This window comes from Lotus japonicus, chromosome 1, assembly GCF_012489685.1.
Source record: "Lotus japonicus ecotype B-129 chromosome 1, LjGifu_v1.2".
Classification (NCBI taxonomy): Eukaryota; Viridiplantae; Streptophyta; class Magnoliopsida; order Fabales; family Fabaceae; genus Lotus; species Lotus japonicus.
The window spans coordinates 86,326,268-86,337,869 of NC_080041.1; the positions used below are offsets into that span (position 1 = coordinate 86,326,268).

The following is an 11,602-nucleotide window of genomic DNA, read 5'->3' on the forward strand; positions in this document are numbered from 1 at the left end:
AACACCCAAACCTAATCCCAAACCCAAACTCAATTTGGGTGCAAAAGTTAAACCCGAACCCAAACCCTTGAGTTTCAGGTTACCCAAACTCAAACCCAAAATCCGATGTGAGCACCGAACCCGCAAATAACCCAAAACCCCGACTCGGAAACAACATTTACATAAGAGAACAACATGAACATAAGCTGATTAAACATCATCTTTCCAATACAAAGGAAAAAATATAGTTCATGAACATAAGTTAATAAACAACATAATTCATTGATTTTTACGTTAAAGAAAACTCTACTTAATAACTTTAATAATGTATATAAAGGTTGTAATTACATGCATCAGGCTTCGGGTTCGGGTTTGGGTTTGGGTGCGGGTTTAATAAATCTCACACCCGAACCCAAACATATTTTAAAATTCAGGTGAAACCCAAACCCAAAGAAATCGGGTTTTGCCCGAAATTTTGGGTTCGGTTTGGGTCGGCCCCTGCGGGTTTGGGTTTTCCTGCCATCTCTAGCAACCAGCCATAAAAAAGAAACAGTAGGTGCTTGTAAAAGAGAAACAAGGCTAGACGTAGCCATACAATAACCAGCAACGATGCCTTCCCATCCTATCAAGGTATCTTGCAATTAGACTCAATTTTTCCCGGTCCCTTCACAACCAAAACCGCAAGAAGCCAGGTTCCCCAATCCAATAGCAGATGCAGTGTAAGAGAGCAGGAAAAATACCAGTAATAGTAAAAAAACCCATCCAGTTAATCACAGTTCTAGTCTAAATTTTTGAGACATAGAGTAGGTTGTGTCATCCACTCATAAATTGAGCAGTTAAAGCTTTCCATCCTTCCTGATAGCCAATGCCACATTCTCAGTTGAGCCCCTTAAAAAATTGAATCTGAATCTTCCTAGCTTCCCCCATTATTGAAAATAACATGGTTTTGATGAAGCCAAAGCGACCATGCCACGGGAAACCACACAACCCGGAAGGCTTCATTTTGTTTTGTATTCAGATCCGGGCTAACATGTTGCTGTAAGTGGATTTTGCAGCCCCTAGGTAACATTAAACTTAAACCAAGCCATCAGTAGCATTTCACCCAAACTCTAGCAGCAATCGGGCAAAGAATTAGGAGATAATCAAGTGTCTCTTCCTCATGTGTGCACAGTGGACAGCAGACATCAGCAACATAAATAATGACTATTCTTTCAAAAAAGTTTATACGATTTGGTAACCGATCATGCACCACCTTCCACACAAACCCACAAATATTTGAGGAGCTGTCTTTGTCCCCACAGCTTTAAAAATCGGATCTGATTCTCCCAAAGTAAGGCCCTGCAACATCTTGTTGGGTGAATGGACTGAGTAAAGTCCCTCCGGATCCACTATCCAAGTCCAAGAGTCAGGTGCACCTCTTACCACAGTTACCCCATTCAACAAACTCGAGAGATTTTCCACCAGGTTCTGCTCCCTAATGCTCAAATTCCTTCTCCACCTAAATTTCCAATACCACACCCCATTCAGTCACTCATCCATTTCAAATATGGATTTTTTCTTCTGGGTAGATAAATGAAACAATTTCTGAAATCTTCTCTTCAACGACACCTCCCCACACTATAATTGTTTCCAGAAGCAAGTCAAATTCACACTCCCCAATTTGTGCCTCAAACCAGCAATTGTCCTCACCAGATTCAAAGCATACCTTGTAAATGTCGCGCCATCAGATTGAGTCCCCAGTTGTAGCACTCTACATCCCACCTGCTACCTTATTACAATACTGGATCCAAAGAACTCTGCTGCAAATGTCTATGCTTCCCATCATGAGTTTCCACCTCCATTTTCTCAATAGAGCTATGTTGAATAAATCCCAGTTCCTCACACCCAACCCACCAGCCTTTCGAGGTCTACATACTTTGTCCCACTTGATCCATGCAATCTTTGAGGCCGACTTAGAGCCACCCCATAAGAAGTTCTTCATAATCCGTGTTGCACTTCTTAGGATCCCTTTGGGATCACGAAAAAATGAGAGGAAGAATATAGGTAATAGAGTTAGAACACTATTTATGAGACAAAGTCTCCCTCCAAAGGATAGCATATTTTGCTTCCAAGTTGATAGCTTCCTCCTCATCTTTGTCAAGATCGGTTGCCAAAGGTTTGCCCTTCTAGGATTTCCACTTATCGGAATGCCAAGGTAAGTAAAGGGTGGTTTCAAAACCTTGCAATTAAGGATTGCAGAAAACATCTTAATGTCTATTTCTGGTACACAAAGACTCATACAACAGCTCTCAAGGAAGTTCACCTTGAGTCCCGATGCCATTTCAAAGTAGCGGATGATGCATTTCATTGTGAGGACCTTTTGTAATGTTGCACTCCCACAAGTAATATATCATCCGCAAACTGCAGAATGGCTACCTCCACAACCTCTGTAGTCCCCATCGTGAAGCCTCTGAGTTTCCCCAGCTACATCGCCTTCCTGACAAGAACAGTCAACCCTTCCGCCACAATCCGAAATAGGAAGGGCGCCAGCAAATCACCCTGTCTAATCCCCCTTGCCATGCTAAACTCTTCACTCGGCTACCGTTCACGAGCACCGATACTGAGGTGGAGGATAGGCAACCACCTATCCCCTGAATCCACTTCTCACAGAAGTTCATCTTCCACGTCAATTATCTCAGAAAACCTCAATCCACCGTATCGTACACCTTTTCAAAGTCAACTTTGGGAAGTAGAGATGGCTTCCTTCCGGTTTTGGCTGCATGGACTATCTCATTAGCTACCACCACCTCATCCAGCATACTCCTCCCTCCCATAAAATCAAATTCGTTCTCATCAATAATTTTCAGGAATACACCTTTTAAATTGGAATAGCATGTTTTTCTCTTTTATGTGAGGTAGTTGTATGGAGTTAACCCTTTTATGTTTTGCAACTTGTTGTTTGGGCGCTTAACGCTATTAGGCGATGGAGAATCTTCGATGGAGTTAAACCTTCGTTCGAGTCGGAAAAGAGATCTTGAAGAAGAGTGGAAGACTCGAAGAGTAGAGTTGGGTTTAAGGCTAGAGCCTTGGGTTAGAGAGCTTACCGTTATTGGTTTAAGCTTGCATAATGATTTTAGGGATTTATAATTGAGGTTTCGGGTAGGTTCCGGTGCTTTTCTTTCCTGCGGTTCCTCGATGTGGAGATCGTAGGGAGTATGTCGAATTTATGGTGTCATTGCATAATAGATTCTTTGTTGAATCTGTTTTTATTTGTTAGGTTTTGTAGGTTGTGTGCTTTCGTCTTTATCCTTGGGTACTTGCCTTGTTCAAGGCTTGATGTAAATTTAATTACAGTTGGGTTTAGGCATGACATGTTTTGGAATCACTTTGAAGAGAAAAAAATATATACTCGCTTTTATGAATCCTTTGGAAACATTGCATATTTATTTTAGCAGGTTACTTGTAACCCCCGAAAGTCAGGGCGTTACAAAACCCACCAGGGAATCCGCTTTTCTCCTCCAATTCACCATTGAGTGAAAGAACTTGGAGTTCATATCTCCTTCTTTGATCCATTTTTCTCTTGACTTAAGTAGAGACTCATTCAGTTTTGACACTCGCCAAAATTCAGCCAAGGTATCTTGCCGCTCCTTTGCTTCTTCCTCATTCAAACCTAAACTTTCAGCCCCGGTGTCCAAATCATTCATTCGACGAATCAATGCTTTCCTATTAGCTTCTACATTGCCGAAGACCTCTTTGTTCCATCTCTTCAGTTCTACCTTCAAGAGTTTCAGTTTTTCTTTTAGGACATAAGCCCCCCACCAATGTACTTGCATGCCCGCCCAAGTGTCTTCCACAAATTTCCTGAAGGATGGATTATGAAACCAACAATTCAGGGTTATGAAACGTTTGGGACCCTAATTCTGTACCACATTCCGGAGAAGGATGGGGTAGTGATCGGAAATGTCTCGACTAAGGACGGTTTGTGAGCAATTTGGCCACCATAATGTCCATTCCTGAGAGAACAAGAATCTATTCAGTCTACTCATGCATTGACCATTTGGCCTATACCAAGTATACTTTCTTCAAAGCAAGGGAATATCCATCACCTCCATATGGTCAAGGAAAAGGTTGAACTCCTGCATCTCTATCAAACTCTGAGTAGAAACCTCTGCCACCCCTCTTCTTTCCTCCACATTCCTAATGGCATTAAAATCACATGCCATACACCACATAGTAATTGTACATCTGGTTCGCCAATTCAGAAGCTCCGCCCACAGTCTACGTTTATCCTCCAAGTTGCAAGGTGAATAAACATTAACAATAACCCAAGGTAAGGATTGAGCTCCCCACAACCCTATTAGGCCAATGTAACCATTCCCAACAACGGTTTCCTGCAAGTTGAAAACCCATCTCCGCCAAATACAAAGCAAACCCCCCGCTCTATTCATAGTTGGGCTCGCTTTCCGATCGAAATCATTGTCACCCCAAAGTGCCCCACCAAGCCTCGCATTTACAGATTGTGATTTAGTCTCTTAGAGCAATAGAATTTCAATCTGCTCCGAATTGCCCTCCACTTGACCCAATTGGCCACCCCCCCTCACATTGAAACTAAGAATCTTCATGGTCCACCTCTAGCATCACCCACCCTCTCCATCTCTGTCCAATTTATGTGATGCCTCTTCTCTAATTCTATCAGTCTTTCCACCATTTCCTCATCAGAACCCATGAAGCCCACTCCCAACTCATTCCCCAATTTCCATAATTTTTTTCCTCCACCCCCAAATTCTGAACCCAGTATCTCCTATTACAATTTACTACTCCAGATTCAAAATGGAATCACTCAGAGATAGTAGGAATTGTTTGACCTGTTTTCAAGAAGCTGTCGTCGAAGTTGTTGCTTCCACATAACACACAATTCGCGATGTCTCCACATCTTCAATTGAATCAACTCCTTTTTCTCTCCATGCTGCCTACTTGAGTCCTACATTGGAAGTATGAGATTCTAATGTGGGGTTTGTAAGACTTTTAGCTCTCCAACTACAATAACTAGCTTTAATTTTGTGGTGTGGTTCTCCGAAGATTCTTATTAATTTATGTCAGAGTCTTCCACCATGTCTCTCAGCCACAAATGAGTGGCACGGGTGGTGACGTCGATGCATCATTTTGAAGGTTTGTTTTCTATTTGGAAGTTTTAATGAAAACAACAACACCATAAAAAAAGACTTTGGCTATGTTTGGCATGTCATTTCAGCTAGCTTATAGCTTATTTGACTAGCTTAAAAGCTCTTCAAAAGTGTTTGGTGAATGAGCTTATTTCAGTAGCTTAAAGCTTTAAGCTATAAGTTATCCCATGCAGCTTATAGCTTAAAGCATATAGCTTATTAAATTTATTCTCATTTTTATCCTTATTATTTTATTAAAATTCCACCATTACCCTTATATATTTATAAAAACACTAAACATATTTTTCCCTCACACTTACGTATGCACTTCCCGCCACACCCTTGCGCACCATAAGTATTAAAAATATTATATTAATAAAAATAAGTAAAAATTAATATTATATTTTTAAGATGATAAATAGCTTGAATTAATAAAAATATTTAAAGTGATAATAATTTTAATAAAGTAATGTTAAATATAAAAATAATTATACAAGTATGTCTTTTTATGTCCTTTTACAATTTCAGCTTGTTTAACAGCTAGTTTTACCAAACACTTTTGTTTCAATCACGTAGCTTTTCAGCTTTTAGCTATCAGCTTTCAGCTAGCTTATCAGCTTTCAGCTATCAGCTAGCTTATAAGCTTTCAGCTAGCTTTTCAGCTTTCAGCTAGCTTATCAGCTAAACGTGCCAAACATAGTCTTTAAGGTCTTAGCGATAAGTTTTATCTCTCCACATCAATGCTTACATGTCATTATTTATTGCTCAGTCATCAATGTTAAGAAAATTTGATGGGAGGACCAAATTTGTTTAATTTGAAAAACTGGGATCTAAATTAAGAGTAGAAAAAAAAAAAACTAAAGTTACCAACATTACCCATACACTATGCTAAAAATGTAATTATGCCAAAACATAATTTAATAAAATCTCTATGGTTCGGATTCCTAATTACTAAAAATCTCTATGAACAACTAACATCTACTGTTTAAAGAGTTACAAGTTATTTTTTCTTAAAAAATAAAATAGTTACAGTAATAGATTTGAATTATCTTTTCTGTTTCAAGTCATTTAATTTCTTTACTTTTCCAGCAATTTGTTTCAAGTTCAATTAATTTATCTTTGAATTTAGTGTTCACTTGAACAATGTCTTGAATCTTGAGATTGCTATCCTGTGATTCCATGTTTTCTTACAAAAATAATTGTTCGGTGATCTGTCCCCCAAGTGAATCAGCTTGACAACCAAATCTGCAACCTTGGGTTGATTACTGATTTACTGGGTCTTGTTGATATATTTAGGTCCATCGCCCAGAACATGTTTGATAAATTGACCAAGAGAGATGTGTACTGCAATGTTTAGGATACTTGCTACTTGTTCAGATGAATGCCTTGGCTACATTCAATTTACAGTGTTATTTTATTTGAGGCAAGATAGTTTTAACTGACAATTGACACTATCTCATACAGGCACTGGAAATTCAGTGTTGGAAAATAGAAAAACAAAAAAAATTGAAGATGGAGATAACTGAGAAGGAAAAGGAAAAAAGTTGAGGTAGAAGAAGCATCTTGAAAATTTGCAGAGTTGGAAGAATAAGAAAGAATGAATGCAGAAACCAAAGTCCAGACAGGAACATAAATGAAAATTTAAGGAGGAGGAGGAACATAAATAGAAAAGGATGAGCTTCCAATGTTAAACATTGCAGCAACTTTCCCAGAAGGTAACCCCTCTTGATCAAACTTTTCAACAAGGTTCTTTGCCGCTACACTCTTCTCTTTATGACACCTAAGATAGTTCACTCTTAGGGCTAACTATAAAATGATTATGATCATTAATTCATTATTAAAACCAAAATGTGGGAGAGGAGAGGCTAAGAAGTTTTGTCAGAAAAGGTTCCCATCCAAGCTGGTGGCAGCATACCAGTTTGCTCATGAACTGTCTTGAATAGAGGTGGCAACATCTTGTAGACACCAGCAACCTCATTCATACCAATGACACCATTTCCATCAGCGATTTCTCCACCACCATTACCATTATTCCAAATACTAATCTTGGGCTGAAGTCCGCGAATTCCCTCAGCATTGATTTTTGCAAGTTCTTGAAACATGCCACCATTTATCATCAAGTAGTCTCTTAGAGCTGCATAGCTTCCACCCAGTGCATCCAGAAGTGACTTTAGATATGCTGCTTGGGCTTGACCAATTGCTATAAGCCCCTCTGCCTCTTTTTTCTTTGAGACTAACTCTGCTTCTGCTGCTTGCCGGCGAGTGTAAAATGCTGCTTCTGCTAATGCTTTCTGTGCTTCTGCCTCTTTCTGCTTCTCAAACAGAATTGCTTCAGCTGATTTTTGTTTCTTGTATAGATCCCAATTGGCCTCTTGTACCTATGCAAGAACAACCCAATTTTAAATACACACAAAGTAATTACCGTTTATGTCTAAACACAGATACCTAAAAATCCCTTAAGTACGTTTTAATAGAAAGTGATTCTTCACTTGCGGTGGGCTGGGTGAAGAATAGAGTAAACCGTACTTGGAAACTCTTTGAACTATCCTAATTGCATTGAATCACTGAAAGAGGAGGTGAGCTGTATAGAGGTAAGGCATCTCTTTAATAGAGTCTAATGTGATTGTCAATTGGTAGCTGAACCTGAAAAATCAGTGTATATATTTATTCTGTTGACAGTGCAATTAGCAAGATTGATGGCACCACCTTAACAATAGTGTTGTTAATGGTATTTTCTGATTTGTATCAAGCCAACATGTTAATTTGGGGAGGATTCTAGAGCTTTAAAGATATTCAGTACTTGTTTTTCTTTTCACCTATATCATGAGAAAGTTGATCTCATGCTGAATTCAATAAAATGTTCTGCTTTCAGGAAAAAAAAATCAAATTAAAAGCATATACACACACCAATGATCAAGGTTAATGAATGACCCATATAATTAAGGAAAAAACTTATCAAGCTCCTTAAATTTTTTTCATCAAGTTCTTCAGTTTGCCGTGATATATTTTTAAACTATTCTTTTCAACCGTTGGTATTTTATAAAAACGGTTTAAATCCACAGGTTCAATAACCAGTCCGATTTTAAAAACATTGGTAATTAATAGTAATTATTTATGTAGAACAAATGAATGATGAACTGGTCATATAATACCTTGGTTTCATACTCCACGCTTGCCTTGGTGAGGAAATCAGCCTTAAGCTTCTCAGTCCTCGTGACAGCATTCATCCTCTCCACCTCCCCTTGCAACTCTGCCTCCCTGAGCGCCACCGCCTTTGCGGCCTCCACCTCTGCCACTTGGGCCGTTTGCGCCCATGCAGCCTTCTTCTTAGCAAGCTCAGAGTTAGCCTGTGCCACGTCAGCCTCCTTTTGATTCTCATACACCTTCACCTCTGTCCTCACCTTTATCTCCTCCTTCTGCCCCTCCCCTTGCCTCTGTGTTGCTATGATCTTTGTCTCCGCATCAATCTTTGCCGCATTTTGAAGTGTTTGCCCATCCCTCAACTTCGCCCCTACCTCCCCTTTCATCCTCGCTTCAGCCACATCCACCTTTTGCCAAAGAAAAAAAACTATATCACATTTTAGAACCAATTGATTTTAAGGTTGAAGGTTAAGGGTTTCTTACCTTAGCTTGGTTTGCGGCCTCCATTTGTGTCTTCTGGCCCAAGTAAGAGAAGTACTCATGACCACGGACATCCACGAGTTGCTTCACGTTGGCATTGTAGATGAGAAGGCCGAATTGGTTTAGCTCGAGCTGCACCTTCCCGAACACTTCCTTCTTGAACTCTTTTGTACCTTTGAAAACCTCCTCCATAGTCATTGAGGCGGCGAGAACACGTGTCTCGCCCTCGATGATGCCCTGGACGAGCTCATTGATGTGGTTGGAGAGCTTGTCATGTTTGGAGATGAGCTTGGCATATTTGAGGAGGCTTTCATCATCATCGACCCTGGGGCCGATTGTGAAGACGGCCGGGAGGTTAAAAGGGAGCTTCTCGGCGCTCATGGCTTGGACCTCGAAGGTGTAGTTCACCGGAGTGAGGTCAACAACGGTGCAGGATTGGCCGGGGAGGATCCATGATTTCTTTGCCAGCTTTATGTCATTGATTCCAACGCCTGTGATGGCCAGACATTCTGATGCTTTTGCTACCTTATACATGTTTGTTCCTTCTTTTTCCCCAAAGAGTGATGTATATGTGAGATGTGAAAAGCTAGAAGTGATAATAGAAAAGACTAGAAATAAATGAACCAATGGATATGTATATATACAGCAGACTTGATAACATAGAGCTAGAAGTTATTTTCTATTGCTAGTATCACGGACAAGTTCCTCCTTATATGTAGAATCTGATCCTATAATAACTTCACACCAAGGAAGTTAGAAGAAATAGGAAAGATTGACGCTTATGTAGAATCTGTCTCGTTGGAATTGAAGGTCAAAATGTTGTTCATTAAAAAAAAGTTAATTCAAAAAAACGCTTTTTTATTTCCTAAATTTCATGTAATGTATGAAAAGCCAAGAAAAAATACTGCTGGTTTGTTTTGAACCTTTAGCGCACTTGAACTCAATATTTGATGTGGATCAGATGCTCTCAAATGTCAAAAAAGAAAAACTCAGACATCAAATTTCACAATCTCACTAACTATGAGTTGAATTTTTCTTTTATTTCTTTAAAAAAAATGTTTTTGTCTTATTTTTTTACCGTATATTAAATTCTGGAATGTTCACAAGAGGCCACATTTGAACCATAATACTACAAATATTCAACTTATGGGTTTAAAACTCAGATTGTTCATTGTTCGGTTGAGGAAGTGTCTCAATGGGTCACTGATTTAACTGGTAAGTGAGTAGTTAGACCGGTTAACTCATATAATATGCAGGGCCGGTCCCGACATTTTGGAGGCCCTGGGCAAAAAATAAAAATGGACCCTTAATAATTTTAACGTTCGAAATTTCATCAGAACCATTATGTTGGTTCGTACTAACCACTAGACAAGTTCAAATCATTAATAACATCTTGAACATTAATTATTATAACCAAATTTTATTTTAGGGGAAAGTTTGATGAGAATTTTTTTTTTGGGCCCCTTCTTTTTGGAGGCCCTGGGCTGTGGGCCTGCTTGCACAGGCTCAGGGCCGGCCCTGATTATATGGATAAATAAATATGGAAGACTGGAAGTTACATATTTAAAACTTGAGTTTAATGGATATACACTGACAGTGTAAAATAGTTTTACACAGACATTCAATTGAATTCCGCCAAATCAGAAAATATCTTATTCTTTTAATTAAAATTAAAGTCAAATGTAATTATCTCTCCTATGTGGCATGCTTTGGTTGGATGACTGTGTAAAACTATTTTACACTGTCAGTGCATATCCATTAAACTCTTAAAACTTTGGTTAGGCTTGAACATAATTTTTTCACAATAAACAGGACCGATCAACGTGTAAGCAGGGTTTAAGGTTTCAAGGTTTTACGAGGTTGAGCTGATAGTAATCAAATGATACTTTTATTATTTACTATGTAATATATCCACACAAAATATATTAAGAAATTTAGACTAGTTAAATTGTAAACTATTATTGATCGTTCATCTTATATAATTTTTAAGATAAAAATAAATAATAAATGGTCAAAAATATTATTTTAAAATTAAAATTGAAAAAAATACAAAATAAAAAATTGTCCAATTTAACCCGATTTTCAGAACTGGATTTTCCATGTTTTGATTGGTTCAACCGATTCATGACCAATTCAAACTGATTCAAGAATTAGCTAGAGGATACGTGTAAATTGTGGGTAATAGATACATGTACTGGAACAAACATTCAAGTAATCAAGTTGCTATCTGCACACAGATATCGAAACGAGTACGAATAATTTTTGAAAATGCCATGAGGACCGGTAATATAGTTGAAATTGACATCTACTAAGAGTGTTGATATTATATTCATTGAATAAAGTTTTTATTACTTTATTTTGAACTCTCATCGAAAAAATCCTACAGATTCACCTATGTGATCCACCTACATCTAGAGTTAGAAAGAAACAAAAAAATATAATATGTGATGTCAAAGAGAATTTTTTTTGAACAGGACAAAGAGAATTGAAATAAAAGTAAAAGGGGTGTGAATGGAATTTTAATGAAGGGTTAACGTAGCTTACCATTACACTCTCAAGTGGACAAATTAAAATAATGTTATAAATATTTTAAACGATTATGATAGATAGATCCTTAATACTTCAATAGTATATATATACACTCCTCAAAACACTTAATTTTTATATCTATCACTCATTCTTTTTATCAGATTGCATCCAAATTACTTCCCTTTCTCTTTCAAAAAAAATTACTTCCCTTTCTTATATTCTCAGTAACACATTGTGTGTGTCTATACACTCCTTGATAGTCCAAAAGAACAGAGAGAGGGGGGAAAACCCGGTCATTCAATCACCTGCCAGTTGTTTGGTTGAATTGGTAA

At 38.2% G+C, this 11,602-nt stretch overlaps 1 protein-coding gene across 1 annotated transcript; it reads right to left on the reverse strand.

Annotated features, from left to right (window-relative positions):
* Positions 1-6,201: 6,201 nt before the first annotated feature.
* On the reverse strand, positions 6,202-9,400 carry LOC130727343 (flotillin-like protein 4). The gene is made up of 3 exons (XM_057578449.1): positions 8,745-9,400; positions 8,273-8,668; positions 6,202-7,498 (listed from the first exon to the last, which is right to left on the reverse strand). Exons 1-3 carry the CDS (start codon positions 9,273-9,275, stop codon positions 6,986-6,988), a joined length of 1,440 nt encoding a protein of 479 aa, XP_057434432.1. The 5' UTR covers positions 9,276-9,400; the 3' UTR covers positions 6,202-6,985.
* Between the last annotated feature and the right edge of the window lie 2,202 nt (positions 9,401-11,602).

What these genes read in the sequence shown, in the direction of transcription:
- LOC130727343 (XM_057578449.1), bottom strand. Translation starts at nt 9,275, where the DNA reads ATGTATAAGGTAGCAAAAGCATCAGAATGTCTGGCCATCACAGGCGTT. An exon ending in AGGCCGCAAACCAAGCTAAG is followed by an intron (nt 8,669 to 8,744) that starts GTAAGAAACCCT and finishes CTTTGGCAAAAG; the next exon opens with GTGGATGTGGCTGAAGCGAG. An exon ending in GCGTGGAGTATGAAACCAAG is followed by an intron (nt 7,499 to 8,272) that starts GTATTATATGAC and finishes GTTCTTGCATAG; the next exon opens with GTACAAGAGGCCAATTGGGA.